The sequence below is a fragment of the Falco peregrinus genome, chromosome 4 (genome assembly GCF_023634155.1).
Source record: "Falco peregrinus isolate bFalPer1 chromosome 4, bFalPer1.pri, whole genome shotgun sequence".
NCBI lineage: Eukaryota > Metazoa > Chordata > Aves > Falconiformes > Falconidae > Falco > Falco peregrinus.
Window position 1 is genome coordinate 9,409,301 of NC_073724.1, and position 21,598 is coordinate 9,430,898.

At 44.1% G+C, this 21,598-nt stretch overlaps 1 protein-coding gene across 2 annotated transcripts in view; it reads left to right on the plus strand.

The window, feature by feature from the left end:
* VGLL3 (vestigial like family member 3) overlaps positions 1-21,259 on the plus strand; it is a 28,392-nt gene extending 7,133 nt beyond the window's left edge. Inside the window, exons 2-4 of one of the 2 annotated variants that reach the window (XM_055803054.1) lie at positions 2,447-2,702; positions 8,160-8,660; positions 15,252-21,259. In XM_055803054.1, coding sequence (XP_055659029.1) covers positions 2,447-2,702; positions 8,160-8,660; positions 15,252-15,295 — 801 coding nt within the window. In that variant the 3' untranslated portion in view covers positions 15,296-21,259. The remainder of the gene's footprint in view (positions 1-2,446; positions 2,703-8,159; positions 8,661-15,251) is intronic. The other variant, XM_055803055.1, reaches the window with a different exon arrangement.
* Positions 21,260-21,598: the final 339 nt, after the last annotated feature.

A 21,598-nucleotide genomic window follows, 5' to 3' on the forward strand; every position in this document is an offset into this window, starting at 1 on the left:
TGTTGCATGTGTTCGAGCGTGTACACTGCGACTGAGATGTGGTAGATCAATGTATATTTAGACTTCTGTAAAGGATCTCTTTCATACTTTGTCTCTACTTAAAAGAACAAAATCCAACCAAAAGCAAAAATGAAAAAAACCCTCACCCTCCTCAGGCACTGGTCTTGCATTTTTAAGAGGGACTGGGTTATGGTGTACCTTTAAGAATGAGCGAGGCACTAAGGTAGATGTGTCACAGATTTCTAATGCATGTCTTCTGTATATGCAGTGTTGTTACAACCATTTCTGTCTTGAGGTCTCATCGTTCTGTGAAGTTCACTGTGAGTGCTATCTTAGTAAGCATTTCGGAAGAGCTGTAAGGAGACTTTTTGTTTGCTGCTTTGTTCATAGAAGGCAAAAAGCATTTACCAAAAAAGTATAGGTCAGCCAGAATTCTGTGTTTGTGAAAATGTGTTTCAGAGCCTCAGACTATGTTTCATTTTGGCAATTTTAGTTTCTATTAAACTGTGTTAATTTGCTGTTTCCGTCTTTGGTTCTTCGCTTTTTTCTTTAAAATGAATCTCACAGTTTTTCTTTATATTTTATAGGATCTTGGGATAAACCCGTAAGTAAATAAGTAAGACTGTGCTAAGCAAAGCCATGGTATAACTTGCTTTGTGAAGCACAGGTTCACCTGAATTCCAGACTATTGTCTGGGTATCCCAGATTGTAAAATAAAATTACTTACATCCCTCATTGCAGTTCATGCAACAGCATCGGAATTAAAGGTGTTACTGAGCTGTTTTATGTTTATCAACCTACTGCAATACTGCTTAGTTGCTATGAGCATTTAGTATTATAGGTTTTAATTCCACTTGCCAATAGTAATTTTTTACGGGTTGTATTTATTAAATAATCATAATTAAGTTTTAGCCCCAGAGTATCATTTTTGTGTTACAATGAGAGAATTTGTATCGGCTTATACAATTTTAGAAAGCACTAGATGTAAATACATTGATGATATACAAGATCTGAAAAAGACTTCAAATTATTTCTAAATTGGACAAGTGTATTTAGTGGATAAATGGAACGTTATAGACTGTGTAGTTGTTTAACTTTTTCTATAGAACAACTTTGGAAAAAGGGAAAAAAGCCATAAACCTAAAGAGAATCTGATGGCGCTAAAGTGTTGCTAAGCCAACCGTAAAAGATAAGTCAAACTTCAGTAATAAGTTGTGTAAGATAAGTAATTCTATAGAAAAGCTATGAAATACTTCGACATATGTGCTGTAGTTGTTTCAGGGTTCCTGAAGCTGCTTATGCATAAAGTCAGCTGTGGAAGTGGCTAGTGAGCTAAAAACAAGGATTCCTGCAGCTTGACTGTTGCGGGGAGATTTTTTTTTTTCTGTGAAAACAGTTGTAAAGTGGAACATCTGAAAAATATGTTCCATGCAAAATGGATCTTCACACACATTTATTTTGACATTCAGGTTTGATTTGAGAGAGAGAGAGATGATTTTGAAATAGCCATTCACAGATGGCTTGTGCGGGTTTTATTTTTTTATATGCTTCTCTGTTTTTGGTTTGGGGTGGATTTTTTTGCATATGTTTGCAGACTTGTCAATTCCCCTCTTCCCCCAGATCACATGTTTACTTTTTTATGACTTGAATTTTTGTCCTTTTTTTCCAGAAGCTCTTGTTTAGAAAATCTAAAGAAAAAGGAAAAGGGGAAAAAAATAAAAGAAAACCACCCCAAAACAACAACAACAAAACACCCCAAACCAACCAAACAAAAAAACCCCCTCAACACCCCCCACTCCACCCCTAACTGCAGTCGCCACCCTAAGGTGTAGCTTCCTATGATACAAGTTTTCTTGGCAGGGAATGAGAATGTATGGATTTTGCGAATGTTGATAATACAGTGGAAAATTTTTCAGGAAGCACCAGATTCTCCCATCTTTACGCCTTCAGCAGCAAGTGGATATGTGGGGTGGGGAGGGCTGTGTGCTCTCGGTGGGGGGAGTGCAGCTGGCAAAGCCTGGTGCACGTACAGCTACACGGGTGAAATGCAGGCGTTGCATATCTGGCCACCTTTCCACAGGGCTGGACTCGACCCCTGTAGGCTTTACTAGCGGGAGTATCCTTTCCAGTTGGGAGTCAGGAGTGAATTGTTAGAGCTTGTCTGTTTTCTTTTGAAGGTATTGAATGGAAGCTGTTGCCGGTAAATTGTGATTGTGAAACGTGGCAGAGAAGCAGGTCCATCTGTATGTGAGGAATAAAAACTCTGTGGGGGGCTGGTAATCTCTTCTTTGTGAAATGGCGGTGCAGAATATCCCTGGGTTCTAGCTATCGTTACGAAATGAATATTTAATGTATTCAGTTATTTTTCTTTAAGGAAACCAGATGTTGAGCTTGCACCGAATGCCATCAGTGATACATCTCTTGTTTGTTTTGTTTTTAATCCCAGAAGAAGTTAGCTGTGTACAACAAGATGCAGGAGTCTCTGGAAGTGACCCTTCCCAGCAAGCAAGAGGAGGATGAGAAAGACCAGCCTGCTGAGATGGAGTACCTTAACTCTCGCTGCGTCCTTTTCACTTACTTCCAGGGAGACATTGGTTCGGTAGTGGATGAACACTTCTCAAGAGCTTTGAGCCAAGCCAGTAGCTTCAATCCAGAAACTGCCCTTACCAAGAGCAAGGCAGGGCTAAGTCCTCTGTGGAGAGGTAAGAGGAGCAGTAACTCGCCTTCTGTGGTGTGGCTTACTCTGTCCGTGTCACGGTAACGCACATTGCATTGCAGCTGAAATTTTCCTCCTCTGTGGAGGTGGAAAAATCCCCCTCAAATTTGAAAGAACCGAGGAGCTTCTTGGGGTTGAGCGAGCTGAAGTGTTAAAGGGGGAGAAAGGTCCCAAAGGCATGGAAGAAGCAGGCGTCTCCCTCTCTTGCCATAGCCCGCGGCCCTGCCAAGGTCTGGAAGGAACGGGGCAGAGCTCACATGGCTTCGCAAACGCCTGCTGCAAGGTTGGAGGCTTATTTTTAAGCTCCAAGTGTGAAACTTGGCCTGTGAGGCAAGAGCAAAGCTGTTTGGGATGCTGGCCTTGGACGTGAGGAGACCCATGCAGCCTTCTCGAGTGACTCTGCCAGGTGATTAAGATTCATCTAAGGCTGCTTTCCAGGTGGGGAGGAGCCAGCACAGGCTGGAAGAGGCTGGGGTGCAAGCCCTGGTCCACGTGGCTGCAGCCGCATGGCGTGGCGCGTTGCAGCCCGCCCATGGGCAGAGCTCACGGGGGAGAAGCGGCTGGTTACTGGCTTCCCACGTGTGAAATGGGGATGGTGTTACTCTGCTTCCGAGCAGAGAGTAGAAACGTGGTAGGTACTGCGAGGCATTTGCGTACTGCCGTAACACTTGTGTCTTCTTACGCATCTAACCAACGTAATGAAGAGCAGATCTTGGCAGACGTGCTAGGCAGACCTTACAGATAAAATTTCAGAATTGGTGACGAGAAAGCCTGCTGGTAGGATGCTGTTTCCATTTTGTTGAATGTGGCAGTCCGGGTCATTCTTCAGATCCACAGCTGCATTGTTTCTTTGTGTGGACTGGCAAAGGGACAGAAACTAAGTGTCATGAGCAGTGACATTGCATCGGGTTGAGTGAGAGGGATACCGCGGGGATCCTTGTAGGGTCGGATCCTTGGGGGGTGGGGTGGGGGGTGGGGGTGGTGTCATAGTCAGCGATGCTGCGGTGAGAGTGTGTTGATGAAAGCCACAGATAAGAGACAGGCAGGATTTTTGGAAACTACTGTGAAGCGAAAAATAGCACAGAAGGACTTGCTTTCCAGAAGGATGATGACAAATCCGAGGAAGTTTAAGCAAAGGTCAGCACAAGTGGCTAGGGAGCTAGAGGAATTTATGGCTTGAGCCGGGACCATTAATGTTAATAGGAAATTTTCCGTTGACTCGACTGAGAGCAGGATTGAACCTATGCTTACTAAAAAGGAGACTGGGGCATTTATAAACGGTCCAGACAGGCTATAAATGTTTCAGAGATGGGATCAAGGCGGTCCCCAGAGACCTCATGCCTACAGCGAGCCCTCCTCACCGAGCCCAGAGACGTACCGTGGGTGGGGTGGGGTGTCTCCTCTTTGGCCTCCGACATTCCCTGCCGCTTGTCCCCTGGCTCCCCACGGGATTGCACAGCCCTCCCCAGGGGCTCTGCTGGGGACACGGTGGCCTGGCGTAAGGGTTGTTCAGCCATGCTGCCTCCTGACCCGCCGTGGCCCGTACCCTCGGCAGGGAACGGAGGTCTGCATGTCCCGAACATCTTCTGGGAATAAAGTAAGGGGATATGCCCTCTGCCGTCACTGCACCTGCTGAAGCAGTGTGAAAACCCTTGGGGAGGCTGCTGGGCAGGGCCGCTTGGTTCTGCACTGTGGATGCTGAGAAAGCTGAAGGTGTTTGCTTCTCCAGAGAGGAGAAGCTGACGAGAGTTTTATCAGGCCCAAACGAGTTTCTGAAACGTGCCTGCTTGGAAAAAGTGGGGAAGGGACGATGCTAACACCTTGGTCTTCTGGTTCATGTACAGTTGTCAAAGATGCTCGGTTACAGCAAATGGATATGAATTTATATCCCATTACCTAAAGAAGTTAAAATAGCATGAGCTTGAAGATCTTCTGTAAATAACCTTCATGGGCAGTTGGAATTTATGTCAATAAATTACTCAAAGATAAATTAAAAAAAATTAAAAAAAAGTTGTTGCGTTTGCAGTAGCTGTTTTGCAAGATACAGATTTAAACGGAAAGTGTGTGGGCAGGACTGGCTACTCAGCTCACTGTTATTTCTCCTTTACCTGAAAGGAGGGGTTAGTAATGGTTTTGGCTTTTTTTGTTGTTGTTGTAGGGGTTTTTAGTGCGCTGATGGAAGAGCAAACCGTAATTTCATCATTAAGGTGATATTGTGGGGGTTTTTTTGTTTTGAAGGGGGATTTTGTTTACAGAAAATAATAGAAATACAGAAAATAGAACCTGTTGTCCTGAGAAGAGCAAGTTTTTGTCTTTTCTGTGTTGAAAATACTGGTTAAAATTAACTTTGAAACTGACTTTTTATAAAATACAGCTCCCTGCAACGTGTTGCAGTAACATGGACTTTGAATATTGAATTGTAGGTGTAGCTACTCGAAATCTTTACCTGAAATCTCTTGCAAGGGCTAATGAAACTAATGATATCTTGAAACTGATGTTACCTTAACAGTATTTTTATCAGCATGTGTTTCCTAGCTGAAAGTGTTGGGGCTTTTTCTTTCCTAGATTTTGCGGTTTTTCTTTCTTTTTTTTTTTTTTTTTTTTTTCCTTTTCTTTTTCCTCCTGCCTTAACTGAGAAGTAATGTTGCACTACAGAAAATTCCATACATTGTCTTCTTTACAGCATGCGGGCTTTGGCATGGTTTCAGTGCGTGTTGGCCAGCCACCATGAACATTCGCATTAGTCACCACTTCGTGGTATTTGAGATGCTGCCATTTCCCTGCCTCCCTGCACTTAGAATAGGAAATCGTGGTAACTGTAGTGTCTTTCTTGGCAGACAATTTTTGTTAAATTCCTCCTTCCCCCCTCCTGAAAGCTGGTGGAAGCTACTCAGGTTTTTTTATTGGGTTTTTTTTCTTACTTAAGCACAGTGCTGAAATGGCTGTTTCTCCGTTGCCGTCTCCCACGGAGGCCAGGTGTCTGACATGATGCCGTCTGTAAAGATAATTGGTTGTGCTTGCTGTTTGAAAGGTGGGAAGGAAAGGAGACCCTTCAAACACCGTGGAAATATGTGGTGGTCGAGGGCTGTGGTTCAACATGGGGATGGTTCTTGTTGGGATTGCTGCATACTTGGTAGCATCCTCTGTGAGCATTCAGGGTGGATGAACTTTTCTTGCATGTTCACATAACTTGGATAGACCCTGTCCCTCCAGTGACATGACTTGACCTTGACCGGTGAGGCTGGCCTCTGCAGTTACTCCGTAGTGTCTCATTGGCAGTTTCTGGCGGTGGTAATGGCTTTGGGGAATGTGCACAGGTTTGAAAAACAGAGGTGACCAAACAACATGCTCTCTGTGGCCTAGACCTTCTGCATGATGAGCAAAGCCAAGCTGTTCTGCAGTCTGGGACGAATTCATATTGGCACATCCAGTGGTTTGAAGTGCTCTCTCCTTGTATAAAAGTTGTCCTGCAGATGCTTTGTGGTTTTCTGTGCTTTTTCGAAGTGACATGGTTTGGATTTAGGGCTTTGCCATGCAGATAACAGCCGGATAGGTTCCAAAGACTCCCGATTACAGAGGTTCATTTTCCAGAATACTGGCAGTGCACTGTCAAGCTGTGCTCCTCTGTTAAGCAACGAAGAAAACAACAGGCTGCACACGAAGCAGGTTGGTTTTGCTTTTTTTTGCCAGCCCCGCTGCCAACACTGTAAGACATGTGCGCTCTCCATCTTGGTCTAATCCTTTTGAACAAGGAACAGTACTAATTTTGGAGGGGTGCTCAGGCTTCTGTAATATGCTTGAAGCTCTGTCCAGTCTTCTAGCATGAATTGCAATAGAAATATGTTGCTAAAAAAGCGCAGCCTTTTGATGAAGATAGCCGTATTGGAGTACAGTTTGCTAGATAAGCTTGCAGCCTCTGAAGCAGTTCTCTATGTTTCTCCGTAGTGTGTTTGTGAAGTTTATTTCCAATATCAGAATTTAATCAGGCTCAATAAACTGCCTAAACCAAAGCTAATTGAGGCAAGGAAAAATTTCTGTGATTTTAATGGATTTTAAAACAGATACATGAGTGTGCTTGTGATGCAGTCAGAAAATTCTTTTACAGTTCTTGTTTCCAAAATATTTTTGTGTAAACAAAGTTCAGAGGCAGGACCGTTTGAAGAATCAGTTCATTCTCAATGGTGTCTTCACCCAAGTCTTATTCCAGCTGCTTATTCAACAAAGTAAAACAAAAGGTCATTTAGAAAAAAATAAAAATGGTAAATGTTATATGAGGAAGAGAGGATTCCTTGCCTCATCAAATATTAAACTTCCCTGGCTTTATTTCTCTGTAGGCTATTATTATGACTGTTCTTTAATCAGAGGTGAAGTCCTGTATTTTTGTGTTTCCATCTTTGACAAAAAAAAACAACCCTTTTTGAGCTGAGACATACTGCATGAAGCAGTACTTTCAAACATGAGCTGGCAAGAGGATTGGGAGAATGGAGGTGCTAGTACTTCCCTACACATCAAGAACACTTAACTGCTCCTTCAAAAGAGGAATTTTTAGAATGTGATTTTGTAATGTAGAGGTAGAATCCATTATAATGTAAGTTGAGCCCTAGCTGTAAGGAGCAGCGAGTCTTTTACTTGGACAAAAACCTCTTTCAGTTATGTAGAAATTTCTGCTTGTCTGATCCTCCTGGGTACAGGGCAACATGATATATTTTATAAGTGATTAACATAAGATGCATTAGATACGACCTTTATCCCATCAAAGCATGCAGTTGGTTTGAGAAGATCTGGTATTCTTCCTTTAGCAAAATGTCTCCTGTTCTGCATTGTGATCTGCTTCTCTGTCCTCAGAAGCATTGACAGCCACAACAGCTGCCTTCCCAAATGGTGCGGTCTGCTCTGGTCAGGAGTTAGCTTCTCCTCATGATTCCTGTACCAAGGTCCTGAGAGACCTGTGACGACTCAGCCTGAAGAAGTCTTCTTGGGGAGGATCTTACCAATATGTGTAAATACCTGATGGGAGGGAATGAAGATGTGGGAGCCAGGCTCTCCTCAGCAATGCTTGCTGACAGGAGAGGCAACAGGCATGAATTAGAAGAGAGGAAATTCTGCCCAAACACAAGAAAACGCTTTTCTTTCTTTTAATCTAAATTGTTGAGGGTTGCTAAACGCTGGAACAGGTTGCCCAGAGAGGTTGTGGGGATTGGATCTCAGCCAAAATCTACTGGTCCTGGACAACCTGCTCCAGCTGATCCCGCTTGAGCACAAGGGTTGGACTAGATGATCTCAAGAGGTTCCCTCCTACCTCAGCTGCTCTGTCAGTCTGTAATTGCTGAGGAAGCTTGAGTTCAGTGTTACAAATTTCAGAGAGTAGAAAACCATTATGGTTTTTTTGTCATTACATTTGTTGTTCAGCTTCAGTCATACTTCGTTTCTCTCCTCTCTACAGAAAGCTCAACAATTTCAAGCCAAAGGAGCAGTTTCCCAGCTTCATTTTGGACCAGCTCTTACCAGCCTCCCCCTCCACCATGCTTAAGTGGAGTACACCCCGATTTCCCCGTTACTGCACCAGGCACCTTCCCAACACCAGATCCCAGCAGCTGGCCAGGACACGGCCTTCATCAGACTGCCCCACCTCCTCCCCCTGCTGCATCTGAATCCTGGCATTATCCTTTAGCATCTCAGGTGAGCCCTTCGTATGCACACATGCATGACGTGTACATGCATCGCCATCACCCTCATCCACACATGCACCATCACCATCCCAGCTCACACCGTGACCCCCGGTATGGGTCCCTGCTGATGCCTTCAGTCCGCGCAGCCAGGATTCCTGCTCCCCAGTGTGACGTGACAAAGACGGATCCCGCTGCTGTCACCAGCGCTACCTCAGCATGGGCTGGAGCCTTTCATGGAACGGTGGACATTGTACCAAGTTTTGGGTTTGACACAGGTAAGGTGGTTCGATTTTGTCTGTGACTTGTTTTAGCAGGAAGGATTTGAGCAAAGAAGTGGACTCCCCACAGCTGAAGCAGGGCTTGTTCTCAGAGCCTTCTACAAATACATTTCCAGGTGGGAATCTCTCCTAAAATTGCTGTCAGGGCAGATGAGCTGTGAAACATCCAGCTCTCGCTGCCTTTTGCTGAGAGACCTTTGTCTGCCTTGGTCCCATTCAAGCCAAATGAGTTGTGACATGATAGATTTTTTTTGGTTTAAATCTTGTGGGAAATGGCTAATTAAACTTCCATGTGGAAGCTTCCAGCTTGTCCAGCTAGTTCATGCGTGCATTCACCAAAATACAGCTCCAATGAGGACTGAACTAATAACTTGTCAGTGCATGAGGATCGCATCCTACTCATCTAAATTGGAACAGATCGGCATTTCCTTCCTGTGCAGTATCCAGGTGTCACAGAGAGAGCAGAGATGCCGGTTGAGCTGTGCTCACCATCAAACCAAACTTCTTTCTGTAGGGTATAGGCAAAGGGCTGTGAATTAGATCCATTTTGCTGCAGGGTCTGTAGGCGTAGGACAGCTTCCACGAACTACATCTGCATCTGCGAGCTTTGCCTGGCAGGCTCCCATCTCAGTGTTAGGAGCAGTCAAGCAGCCCTCGCTGCTCGTAGTTGCTTGCAATCAGGTGATGATGGGTGACAAACAGTTTCCAGCGCATCCGTCCTGGAGCTCATATGCACTATTGAGTCTGCTTGGTATTTATCTCGCCAGCAGCGATCCTTGCAGATTAGTACTTCTGAAACACGTTATGTTATTTATTAAGGAAATACTAGGTTTGCATCTCTGTTCCCTTTTCTTTAAAGTATCTGTCTCTCTTCTTGATAGCTCTAGCTAACTGATTCAATGTGCGAGAAGCACTTCCTTGCTTTGATTAGTGTGCAGGGGAACAAAGAATTGGTAAAGAAAAAAACATGCTATTTCTTAAATATGAAATACTATGAACCTAATGCAAATCTCCCTCTTCCCTTGATAGCAGCTGGGAACCAATAATCTCTTCTAAATACCGTGCCACTTGCTGCCTCAAGAAATTAAGAGAAAGCATGATAGGAGTCTTAGCACTGGACAGTTTTGTATCTATTAATAACATTTCCAGCCATGCCAGTGATACAAGAGGAATTGCATTTTATGCTTTTGGGTATAAAATGACAATCTGACAAGACTGGGATCTCAAGTTTTGCCCTTCTGACAGATTCCATAATGAGCTGCCTTCTCTGAAGGGTGAGCGAAGTGTCGCTGCCCCTGGTAGAGGTGACGAGCCCCCTGGTGTGGCAGTAGCCCCAGCAGTCCAGCTCCGGAGCTCTGCTATTTGACTTACCTTTGGGGACGGAGCCGAGAGCTGTGTAAGGGGTGCTAGTCAGGAGAAACTTCTACCCGGCTTAGGTATAACTTCAGCCTAGACCATGAGCTGTTTCAGTACTGAGCAAGTTGGGTTTGCTTATTGCAATTTTGTTGGTAGTAGTACATCTAATAAACCAGGTGCTTTTTTCCTGTAACACCGCAGTACCTCAGAAAGGACTATGGGTCCTAGCGCTGCCGTAGAGGACTAATACAGCCTTTGCTTGGTGCTGCCTGCTCCTTGTGACGATCCCTGTGGAAGGGGACAGTTGGATGCTAATTTTGTCAGGATCCTGCTTTGGCAGCGCTCAAAAATGGCTGGCAGGTATTGCAGTTTGTATACTCGGCAGGGGAGGCAGTGGAAAAGGCTTGAACTGTTAATTTCTGGCCCGTGCCTGATGTGTGGGTTTTAGTCCTTGAGTTCCAGTGGTGGAATGGAAAGAGGGGGCAGAAGCAGAGGACCTCGGCAGACCGATGTCTCACTTGTTTGCGGCTATTCAAAACGGCCATGCACTGAAACGCAACAGCAAAAACTTATCAGGCAGCCCCAGTTTGGCACATAAAGCTTTGGAAGCAAGGGAGCAAGCAACAGAACACAGCAGGTAGTGGTGGCCTGTGACATTACAATTATTTGCTTTCTTACCCTGCACGCTCATCTCTCCCGTGCTTTCCAAGCAGAGGCTTGCTGGGAAGGGCAGGCAGGCTCTGAGCTCCCTTTGCAGGATTGCCCACAGCTTGTACATTTGAGACAAATGCTTTGGTGACAGGCATTCCAGGCGTGATCAGGGTGAAAAGAGGGAGCTTAATTGCCCCAGTGTTTTGCATGCACATCAAATGGTATCATCCCAGGGAAGGTGTGTTGTGCTGGTGGGGAGAGGAGGGAGCTGCTGAAGCACCGCACTGAGTTGCATCCAGCCCTCACCAGCACAGATGAAGCTTTTCTTGCTGCACATCCACTCCAGGGGAGGATTATACTGGATAAGTCTTCACATCACACGGAATTTCATTACATTAATGTGAGGCAGCAATCTCAACAGAGAGGCTAAAAACTGAAGGGCCTGGAGAAGTGTACTGGCTTTCTGCAGCACAGAAGTCATTTCTGCAGAGTAGGATAAAGCCATAGTGGCAAGAAGAGACTTTGATTCTGGAAGTCTTTGCTCATATGTCCCTGGAGAATAAGACGTCAACCTGTGGAGCTGTCAATATATCAGATTCCATGAGCTTCAGATGATTTGTGTAAAAAAAAAAAAAAAAAACACAAAAAAACCAAAAAACCCAAGCTCATTTGGTGTATATACCTAGACGCTGCTTTTCAGAGCCCTTCCGATATGAAAATGATTCCCCCCCTGCTTACTATGGGTCACATTTCTTGTGCTGCTGTCGCATGCGATTATAGAAACATTTGCAAAATTCCTCACGCTGTCTTACATGGAATGATAGTGTTGGGATCAGGGTAGGCTGGCTGTAATTTTACCCTCTTCCAGCTACATTGTTGCATCTCTGCCATACTAAGCCAAATATTCGATCTCATGAATGGATGGTGCTGAATCACTTCAAAGATGAAGAGGGGGTTCCCCTGGCATGCATGGTATAATTTGGGAATTTATGTTTGAGAACAGATTGTGTGGGACATCATCATATCGCCATTCATAGAGCTAAGTATTGATCTGTCTTGCACATCTGTTTGAACTTACATGGTCCTGCTTTAGGGGATGAAGAGGGATTTAGCTACCTGATTCCCATTAAATGTGGCTCAATCCTCATGTAGTGTGTTGCAAATTAACCCTTTTAGAAGCTTCTTTATTGGTACAGGTGGGATTAAGGAAAATGCTGGTCTGCATCAAAATCTATTAAAACCTGTGATGTTTGTGGCTGCTGTTATGCAAGTGTCTTTCCAAAGCTGAAGTGCCCAAGCTCTGATGCTCAGTCTAAAAGTATGTTTTATATCAGGTATTGATACAAACACATCGATAGAAGTGCAGCATGTTTGTGCTTTAGGCCACGATTCCCTGCCCCGCTGATGTCAAGCAAAGCAAGGTCAGCCTCCAACAGCGCTGGCTGCAGTTCACAGCCCTTGTACAGGGAGAATGGCTGCAGCTGTAATCCCACGGCGCTGGGGCTGAACCCTCGTGTTTACATTAAGGGTATGCAGGCTGAGTTGAGCACTTAAGACCACGGGCAAGGGGAGGCGAATTGCTCTCTTGCAGCAGAGCTGATGGTTCCAGCCATCAGTGTTACCCTCAGGAGCAGGGCAGGAGGCTGCCCTGCATACCGGGCACTTCAGGTGGTCAGTCAGATCCAGCTGTGCTGGCAGCTGCCAGGCCTTTGGGCAGCCCCGTGGGGAGGAGAGCAGAGCAATTTACTGTGCTGCTGCAGAGCCCCGGAGGATATCCTGTCCTGCTGTTGGACAGATGTGCTGGAGGAGGCTTCCTGTAGCCCCAGCACGCTGAAAGCAGAGCAGGATTTTGGCATATCTGGAGGCTGTAAGTCTGCCTTAAAATTGAGGTACACCCTTTATCATGCAAAGTTATGCACGTTGATGTGCATAACTTTAATTTTTGGTGAATTAATTGACATCCGCTAGTCCTGGCCAAGTATGGAAAGTCCGCTTTTGGAATTGCCTGTATGTCAGTGTGTCACGTTCAATACGGAATTGGGCTGGTCAGTCTGCTGCCTGCTGTAGAGTTACCGCTGTTCACACGCACCACAAGCTTGTCACAGCTCTTAACATTTGTTTAGATGTTCCCACAGACCATGGGTTCTGCTTGCATGGCACTTAGCTGTAACGTTGGTATCCCAGCGGCAGGGAGCTGTGCTGGGGTGGCAATACTGACTCATGCAGGGTGTCCGTGCGAAAAGGAAAATGTTCTCGCAGCAGGCTGCAAGTGGAAGCTCTCCGTTAGTGGCAGGGTTGCACTTGGATGATGTATGAGGACTGCAGACAGCCTTGCCATGAAGGAGATGGGAATATAATGAGGAAAAGGCATGAGCAGTGTTCCACATTCAGTTCTGTAACTAAGGCAACTTTGGTTTTTTGGATTGTTTTCTCTGGCTGTTTGTAAGAGTTATTGGCTATACCTTAAACCTTTGTACAGTTACTTCTTTTTGTTGCAAAGACACCTAACTAGGAAGGTGCACGTTCAGCTGGTTATTCCCCTTCTACCAGTTGCTGCTATCAGGGGGACACCCTCGTAAAGAGGGGCGGTGTGCGTGTGGTTTTTTAAAGCTGCTAGGAGCCATGTAACCTGTTTTCTTCTCAGGGGCTTCCATTGCCTCTGGTGGCCTTTAGTGCTCCACTGGTGAACTTAAATGACTTCCTTACACTCTGAAAGGTTTCTGCTGCCTGACTCTCTCTTGTTGTCATCGTTGTTGTCATCTTTATTTAAAAAAAGTTGTAAACAGCAGGGGAAGAATAACACAAAATTGTCATCACTAACTTTGAGGGAGCTTTGAAGGAAACTAACAGCAGTTTATGCTGACTCTGCCTGGGAATGATGCTGCCAGGAAAACAAGTAATTCTTAAGCAGGAAGAAGACGTCTTCAGTGACCAGAGAGCCCCTGAACATGTTTTTGTAGGCATGTTTTAGTTGAGGGATATCCCAGTTTTTCCAGTCTAAAGAAGTAGGTGCAAGTGCATGTGGAATGGAGCAGAAAGCCACTGAACAGGTTCTGGCATGCTCTGCCTGTGTGCTTTCCTTGTCTGTGTCACTGCTGGACCCACAACCGTTTGGATGCTGCTTAGGAATCCTCACATGGATAGAGCCATGCGCTGTCATCTTTTGTATGACTGTTAAATGCTTTGAAGCTCAACTCTGAAATTATGTTGATCATCATTAACTATTTAGCTGTTTATACTCTTATAACACAGAGGTAGTGGTCAGATGTGAACTGTCATGGCTATTAGGCTTTCTGAAAACATACGGGTCTTCCTTTGCGTTTCACTATATGATCAGATACGGAAACGAGAAATCCATGCTTAGCACATGGGTCCGTCACTTTTCACAGGTTAAAGATCAAATCAACGCGGAGCTCCAATGGTTACAACATCATTGAAGTCTAGAGTTGCACCTACTTACGTTAGTGGTGAGATTGCCCCTAAATTCCTGGCAGATCAGGTAGTTGATGCATTGGTCTTGGTACTCTATGTAGCAGGGCACTACACAGTATGACACAGAGTGGAGCGTTGCTGTCTATATAGCAATGTGATTTATAGTGGGAAGTGCACCTTCATCTCACGAAATGTGATTTACTTGGCTCAAAACATCAAGGGGCAGGTTTTAAACTGATGAGTCCAAAGTGCTTTACTGCCTCTGAAAATATGTGCCTGCACCTCTCTCCTTTTTACTTTTCCTATAAATGAGCAAGAATGTATCTTCTTTGGGAAGTTTCATCCGCGCCTCCCCCTCAATTGTCTGGATTTTAGGTATACGCCCTGCTGGGTGTAAATCTAGCGAAGATTGAATCCCTCTGGGGCAGAGAAATCCCAGATTACAACACAGGTTCCAAGTCAATAATGCTAAAGCCACAACATAGCACCACATTTATTAGATAGTCCTCACTTTTTATAAAGGAAAATGTTAGAGGAACTCATAACAAATGCAAGCTGAAAATCATTAATTTTTCCCATGTGGAAGCACTAGCCGTTCTTGGCTAAAAATCTGACACTCTGTAGGTGAAATTATTTGGGTTTTTTACATGCTGCAGGAATATTTTCCCTCTCTCTTCTGTAAAGTGAAATGCCACAGAAACTGTGAGATCCTGAAGTGTCACAGGCCTTTTCTAAAAGAGGTAGGGTCTTTGGCTGACCCCTTGTCAGGAAAAATTATTCTCTTGCATACTGGATCATCTCTGCAGACCTGCAGGATTTTACCACATTATGCCATGCTCCAAATGAGGTCGAACCAAGGAAGTGCACCCAGGATTTTATCAGTGTTCCTGAACTGCTTGAGCCAGTGTAAAACTTACGTATGGTTTAAGCTTATCCCACATATACGCAACAATAGGGAACAATAGCAATGTCACTAACAAGTCCACTAGGCTGGTAAGTTGTGAGGGGTTTTTGTTTGGTTTTTTGTATGTTTGGTTGGTTGGTTGGTTTTTTTAGATCAAAATGTGTTTATTCTTACTTCAGTTGCTTGGGGAGGGGGAGGAAAAAGCTGTATCAAATTTTAATTTTGTTTTGTTTTCTGAAATGTAGGTCTACAGCATCAGGACAAGAGCAAGGAAACTTCTTGGTTCTGAAGTTCAGATAAATTAAGACCAGCTAGAGCTGGAGTCAGAGCAGCTGGGCGGGCGATAGAACAGTCGTTGACTCCTCCTGCATGGGGCAAAGGACACACATGAAGATGAAGAGCCAACCACTCTGGTTCTGCTATTGAGCCTTTTGTTTGTAAGGCCGTTTATAGGTCCCACAGTGTTGGAAAAAAACCAAAAACCTAACTTTTCTTTCTCTCCTCATCTGAGCCTGCTGCAGCTGGGCAACCTAACTCCTTTCTGCTCCTTTAACAGTGTTTTGTTTTGTTCAGCTTGATATTTTTATGAACAGTCTCAATTGTCAGGAAAAAGACTCTCCCTTGACTACAGTGCGCCTCCTTTCAGGAATACAGTATTTTGTAGCTCTTTGTGCATCTATTTTTGTAGAAATACAGAAAGTTTGGGTAAGGATTGATGGGCTATTTTAGGATGACATATTTTTTTTAAAAAAATGTAAAATTGTTAAGTTCTGTTTAAAGAACTTGCTCTCAGAGAAGCACTGGCAAAAAAAATGTATAAAATGCTATTTTTAGATGTCTGTGATGTGTTTTGTGCATTTTGGGTTTTTTGTTTGTTACCTCAAATGTCTATCTTTCCTTTCTTTTTAAAGAGCTAAACCTTCCTTGTTTCCACATTACTAGATTTTGATGTTTTTGTCCTTTTGTTCTAGCTTAAGCAGTATAATTCGCACCTAAAGTGTCAGCCAAATATTTTTCCTGGTGTTAGATTGTAGTAAGAGTGTTTTTATTTTCTTGCTTCTAAAGGTGGCTTCAGGCTATGCTGCTTGTCAGAATCTTGCAAACACCTTTAGCATGGAGCAAAGCTTGGGGTTACAGGAACTGCATTTCCAACCCATCCATCCTTTCAAAATGGACCAAATACTCTCATGGATTTAAATAAAACATGATTTTGGGCCTCATCTGGCGTACATTGAAGCTGTTGAACACAGTTCCCCTATGGGTTATCTTTCAGGCCCTCATAGTGGTCATAAATATCAGTATAATCTTATTTTAACTCACGGGGCAGGATTTTCACCTAAGCCATTTCAAGGGTGGTAAATTAGAACACTGATATTCAGGAAAGAAATGTCAGTTTTATAAAAAGATGTGTGACTTGTGGAAACAAAATGTTTTCAACTGGCCTGATCTGTCTGCTGAGCATCTCATGGAAAGCGCTGAAATTTTCAACTCCTCTTGACTTCAAACTCTGTTTATCTGACCTAAGATTTGCTATGGGCCTTACGAGACCGCAGCTGCAGCTTTTGAGTTTTGTAAGAAGTTGCACGTGCTCTGCGTGCACAGATTCAGGCTTGGCTGCCGTCTGGGTAAGCATCTGAACTTGGAAACGACGTGGCCACATCTAGCCACAGCGCTCTGCAAGGTGCTTGGGGAACCCCATTTCTGGCCTGGCCCTTGGATCTGATTTGCATGATAAGGACGTTAGCTGAAGCCAAGGTGAGCCCGGTCCTGTGCTGATAAAAGGGCTGCAAGGTTGCCCTTGACAGCCCCAGCCCTGCGACGGGCTGGAGCTGGGTCAGCCTCTGTGTCCAGCCCTTAGCGATGCCAGCCGGTGTCACCATGTGTCTGCTCAGGTGGGACTGAGCGCAGGATCAGGGCCGGGGGTGCCAGATCCTTGCTATTGCTTAGAAATGTTGCCTTTCTGCTCCGTGCACCCAGGGTCCCTCTGTAGTATTTCCTAAGGCCCTTATAACCTGTTATATTTCAGTCACCGCTGTTTTCAGACACCCCCGTCTGAAAGACGAACCAGGTAAATGCAAACCAAGACATAAACACATGGCTGAGATAAGAAACAGTTTAATTTTCAGGCAACGAGCGTTGTAAATGTAGGTTTGTCAGGTGGAGACCACATGGGTCCGCGTGTGAAAGGGGAGGAGGAGTGCTGGGATGTGCATGCTGCTCCGAGATCCAGGCCTCCCTCCCTGCGCTGCTGCTTCTTTCCAGGCTTTTTGAACTTGATCCTATGAGGTGTTGAGCGTTCTCCCTTGACACGTGAGAAGGCTTGACACGCTGGCACTGGAGGCATTAGGATTATGTCACCATTTGGCAAGACCCTTGAGTGTGTACCTTGCTGATCTGAAGTTTGAGACAGCGTGTAAGTGCCGAGTGGACTATGCTTAAATATTACTTTGAAATAGTAGGGTTGTAGTTTCTGTGTTGGGATGCTGAATTAAATGTAGGGGGTTTTTTTCCCCTCATCTTTATAGTCCATCGGCATTTCTTTCTCTCAATAAATTTTACTCTCATGACAGTTCTACATGTTATTGCCGCTTTGGTGGAGCGAGCTCCTCAATTTGTCAACGAATTCGTAATGCAGTGGGAAAAGTGTACGGGAGGGAATGTAGTAACAGCTACCATGGTTCGCTTTCTTATCAGGACAGTATAGCTCAGGAGATATCTCAAAAGAAAGAGGTCTGACTTGGACATTCTGACAGCGTTAGAAATACTGGGAGGAAAAAAAATACAAGGTTATTTTATATATATATATATATATATTTTAACTTTTTTCTGGCCTTGGCAAAGCTGGAAGGCTAAGCGGCAGTGTATTCTCTTTGAACTTCAGAGCTGGGGAGTTTGGGGGTGGGGTGGGGGGGCAAAAGAAAATGCAGCATTTATTTTTGGGGTGTAGTGTGTTTGATGCCCTGAAATAGTATAAAGTCTAGCAAAAACAGTCAGCTCATTGCCTTCCTCTTTGCAAGTTCAGATGATGAGAGACCTCCTGCCGTTCCCTATAGATGTCAAAGCAGAATGGGACAGGGAAAAACAGGCCCACAGTTTGCACTGGAATCCCTTTCTGGATTGTTTTATGGAGTTGATGGGTGGTGGGGAGGATTATGTGGTGAAACTAGTGCCTCTTCCACCTCTAGGACTACTATCACGTGCCCATTTTCTTTCCACTGCTGAAGCTGTGAGTGTGCCGAAGGAACTTCTGTCGCTCTGCAGGCTCTGGGAGACAAGTGGCAATAAAAACCTGCTATCATCTGTATCTGTATCCATCCACGCACTGGTCAATTGACTTTGGAAGTCAAATAAATTCATTTTTTTTCCTCAGGCACTAACCGTCCCTCGCACTAACAATTAAATTGAAAGTAAAAGTGCCAGTGCATAGCGTTACCCCTACTTCTGTGTTCTGCAATTTCAAGGATGGGAAAGACAAATTCCTTCCTTGTGGCAAACTTTAAAGTTAAATTCAGCAGATTTACTTCTCTCTCTCTCTCTCTTTCTCTCATACACGCACACTTACACACGCACAAACGTGCTTATGAGAAGCAGATGCTGTGATGGTTTTATTCTTGAAAGAGGAGGGGAGCGCTTGCTCGCAGCGTTGCAGTTACGGAGAATGGATGGCAGTGAGAAAGAAACGGAGATGTTAAGACTGCTCATGTTTCTGCAAATAGGAAAAAAAAAGGCCATTAAAATCAGGTCGCAGACAAGTTATGCATCTTAACACATTACTAAAGGAGTTGTTTCATTCTTTTTATGTGTGATGAGGTCTGATGCTGTCCCAAGAACGTGGATGATTCATCTTGCGAGGACTTATGAAACATGATGTACTCTGTCACTGTTTCTGGGAGAACATAGGGGAAATCATTGTTTTATTTCAAGAAAATCTACATACTAAACTCCTTAAAGTTGTCCAGGCTTTTATTTTATTCCTATTAACGTTGAGAAATCTGCTGTTATTTTTTGTTTGTTCCTTTTAAGACTGGGAAGGTTCAAGCTGCTCACCAGTTTTTGAAAAGCATATACCAGTTTGTTTCAACTGGACGTTTCCATCCCCAAAAGATGATGGAACAGTGCAGCTACTGACCGCCCAGCAGGTTTGAGTTCTGGAGAGCTGAAGGAGCTATACTTGGCTGCAGTAAAATTGCACTTTGTTCCGATTCCTCCCCTCAGCAGACACACAAAATCAGTTATCAGTTTATCTGATACCTTTTTCCTAGTGTGAAGATATTCAGTGAGTGGCAGTTTTCTCTCTGTTGTCTACTTCTGCCTCAGGACTCGCTTTCGAGAATGAATCTCTGGTCACAGCTTTCAGAGAAAGCAGAGGTTGCGGGGGGAGGCGGGGGGGGGGGGGGGAAATGTGTCACGTTTCCCTCCCCCTGCACTAGGATTGCCTTGCCTGTACCCAGTCTTTCTACTTCCAGGCAGTCTTTCTCCTCCCAGAATTCCTTATGTGTGCGTATATATCTATATACATATACATATATATACACACACTCACGTGTAGCTATACCTGTTTCCCTCCATGCCACCCTCAAGCTTCAAATGCACATCTTTTGGAAATGAAAGACATCACTAAATCTCATCTGAGACTGAGAAAATGTAGGCATTTTATTGTGTTCTCTGTTAACTCAGGAGTGAATGGAATTTTCCTATACTTGTAAAAAACCAAACCCAAATAACAGTAACAAAAACTCAGAAAAAAACAACCCTTTTCTGACATGCCTGATTTGTTGTATCTGTAAAGGTGACCGTGGAGTCAGCAGAATTATATAGAGGTGCAATATATTGCCTTTTAGCAGACAAGCATATCTTTTTGAATATGGTTCTTTTAAATAACTTCAGGTACAAGCTTTTTCTCTGTATCAATGGACCAGCAACATATATTTCTTATAAACAATTTAGAAATATATATATTTTTAAAATCGACTTCTTGGCTTTAGCATATCAACCTTTGAGCTTTTAAAGGGTATTTGGATGATAAATATTGATTGTGTGCGGATCTTTTAAAAAAAAAAAAAGTTGATGCATGTTGTTTGGAACTGAAATCTCACGTAAAGCAGGAATGTATGCAGAACCAAATACTTCTTTTACGTATTAGCCCTATGGGCAGGATCTGATAGCTGTGATGCAGGAAGATGTCCCTTTAAAGACTAATGGACTCTTGGCTGAGCAAGGTCAAAATGCAGTCCTTGTGACAGGAGAGCAGGAGCAGGTGTCTTGCAGGGGTTGAGGGGTTGAGCTGGTAGAGCTGTGATCCTCTCCAGCGTTGTATGTAGGCGTTTGGGCAGCCACTGCTCAACATACTAAAATCAGACTGTATTGGCAGGTTTCTACACTTGTGGGGTGAACCGTTTGCTAAGGGGAATTAGAATGTCCTTGGAAACCTGTGTTTTAGCTGCCCTTGGTCTGCACAGTGCCCAGTAACTCTTTCCCTGTTCTTGCTCGGCAGTCTCCATGACACCATGGTGGCACCTATGAAAGCGGAGCTGGGGATCCATGTGAAGTGCAGAATGTTCTTAGCTCCCAATAAAGATACTTGAGGAATGGGGGTGATTAAAACATCACAGTTAACTCATGCATCTGCTCAAAGGCTCAAGCCTTCAAGATGGATCAGCTGTGCATCATTGACGGTGGCCATTTGCATACAGGAGCCCAAATACTGCTTCCTCCCCGGACCCCCCCCGGTGTCTTTGGAAATCTTTGATGGCATTGAGATTGTTGGGACCAGCCTCAAATGCCTGAGTTGCAGTCCGGTGTTGGCTGGCACAGCATGGGGGCCTGGGATCTGGTCCCACATTGGTGGACATCAGCTGGAATCGGCATTGATTCCAGTGAGCTTGGGCTCAGGTAGCTAGTACCTATAGGCAACCAATATTTATAGCAGTTGAGGTTTACAGTAATTAGTAAAATATCTGCAGAACTACGCTGCACTTTCCCTGCTAGCTGTTTGTAGCTGTTGTTTAAAACCATCAGTCAAATCAGGGTCCCTCTCCTCTTCCCACCTGTTTTCCAACCCCGCTTCCCTCAAAACTCCATTGAACTTTTTTTGCCCCTCTCATCAAAACTGGTGGTGGGGCTGTGTATAAAGAAAAATGTCACTGTTTTAATTACTGAATAAATAATTTAATGTGAATTTTATTGTTATATTTTTTATGTAGCATTTTCGGTTTGGTCTGTATTTCTCAACAATTACCTAATGCTTTCTTTTCTTCTTATGCAACTGAAGAACTCATAAATCTCTTTGTAAATTACAGCATCCTGAGTTTCTTTTCCTTTTTTTTTTTTTCCCCCATGAGATTGAGTTTTTAGAGCCAAGGGTTTGTCTTCTCATGTAAAACAAGTGTTATAAACTCTTTCTCTACTAAAATTGGATGGAGTGAAAGTCTAGCATCAAAGGAGTTTCAGGCAGGGTTCTCATGATGGCACTAGGTTTCCATTTCAGTTACTGTCAATTGTTTCTGCTACAATTGTTGTCTTTTTTTTTTTTTTTTTTATACCCCTTAAATAATTTTTTAAGTTGCATCAACACTAGAGGCTATTTTACACT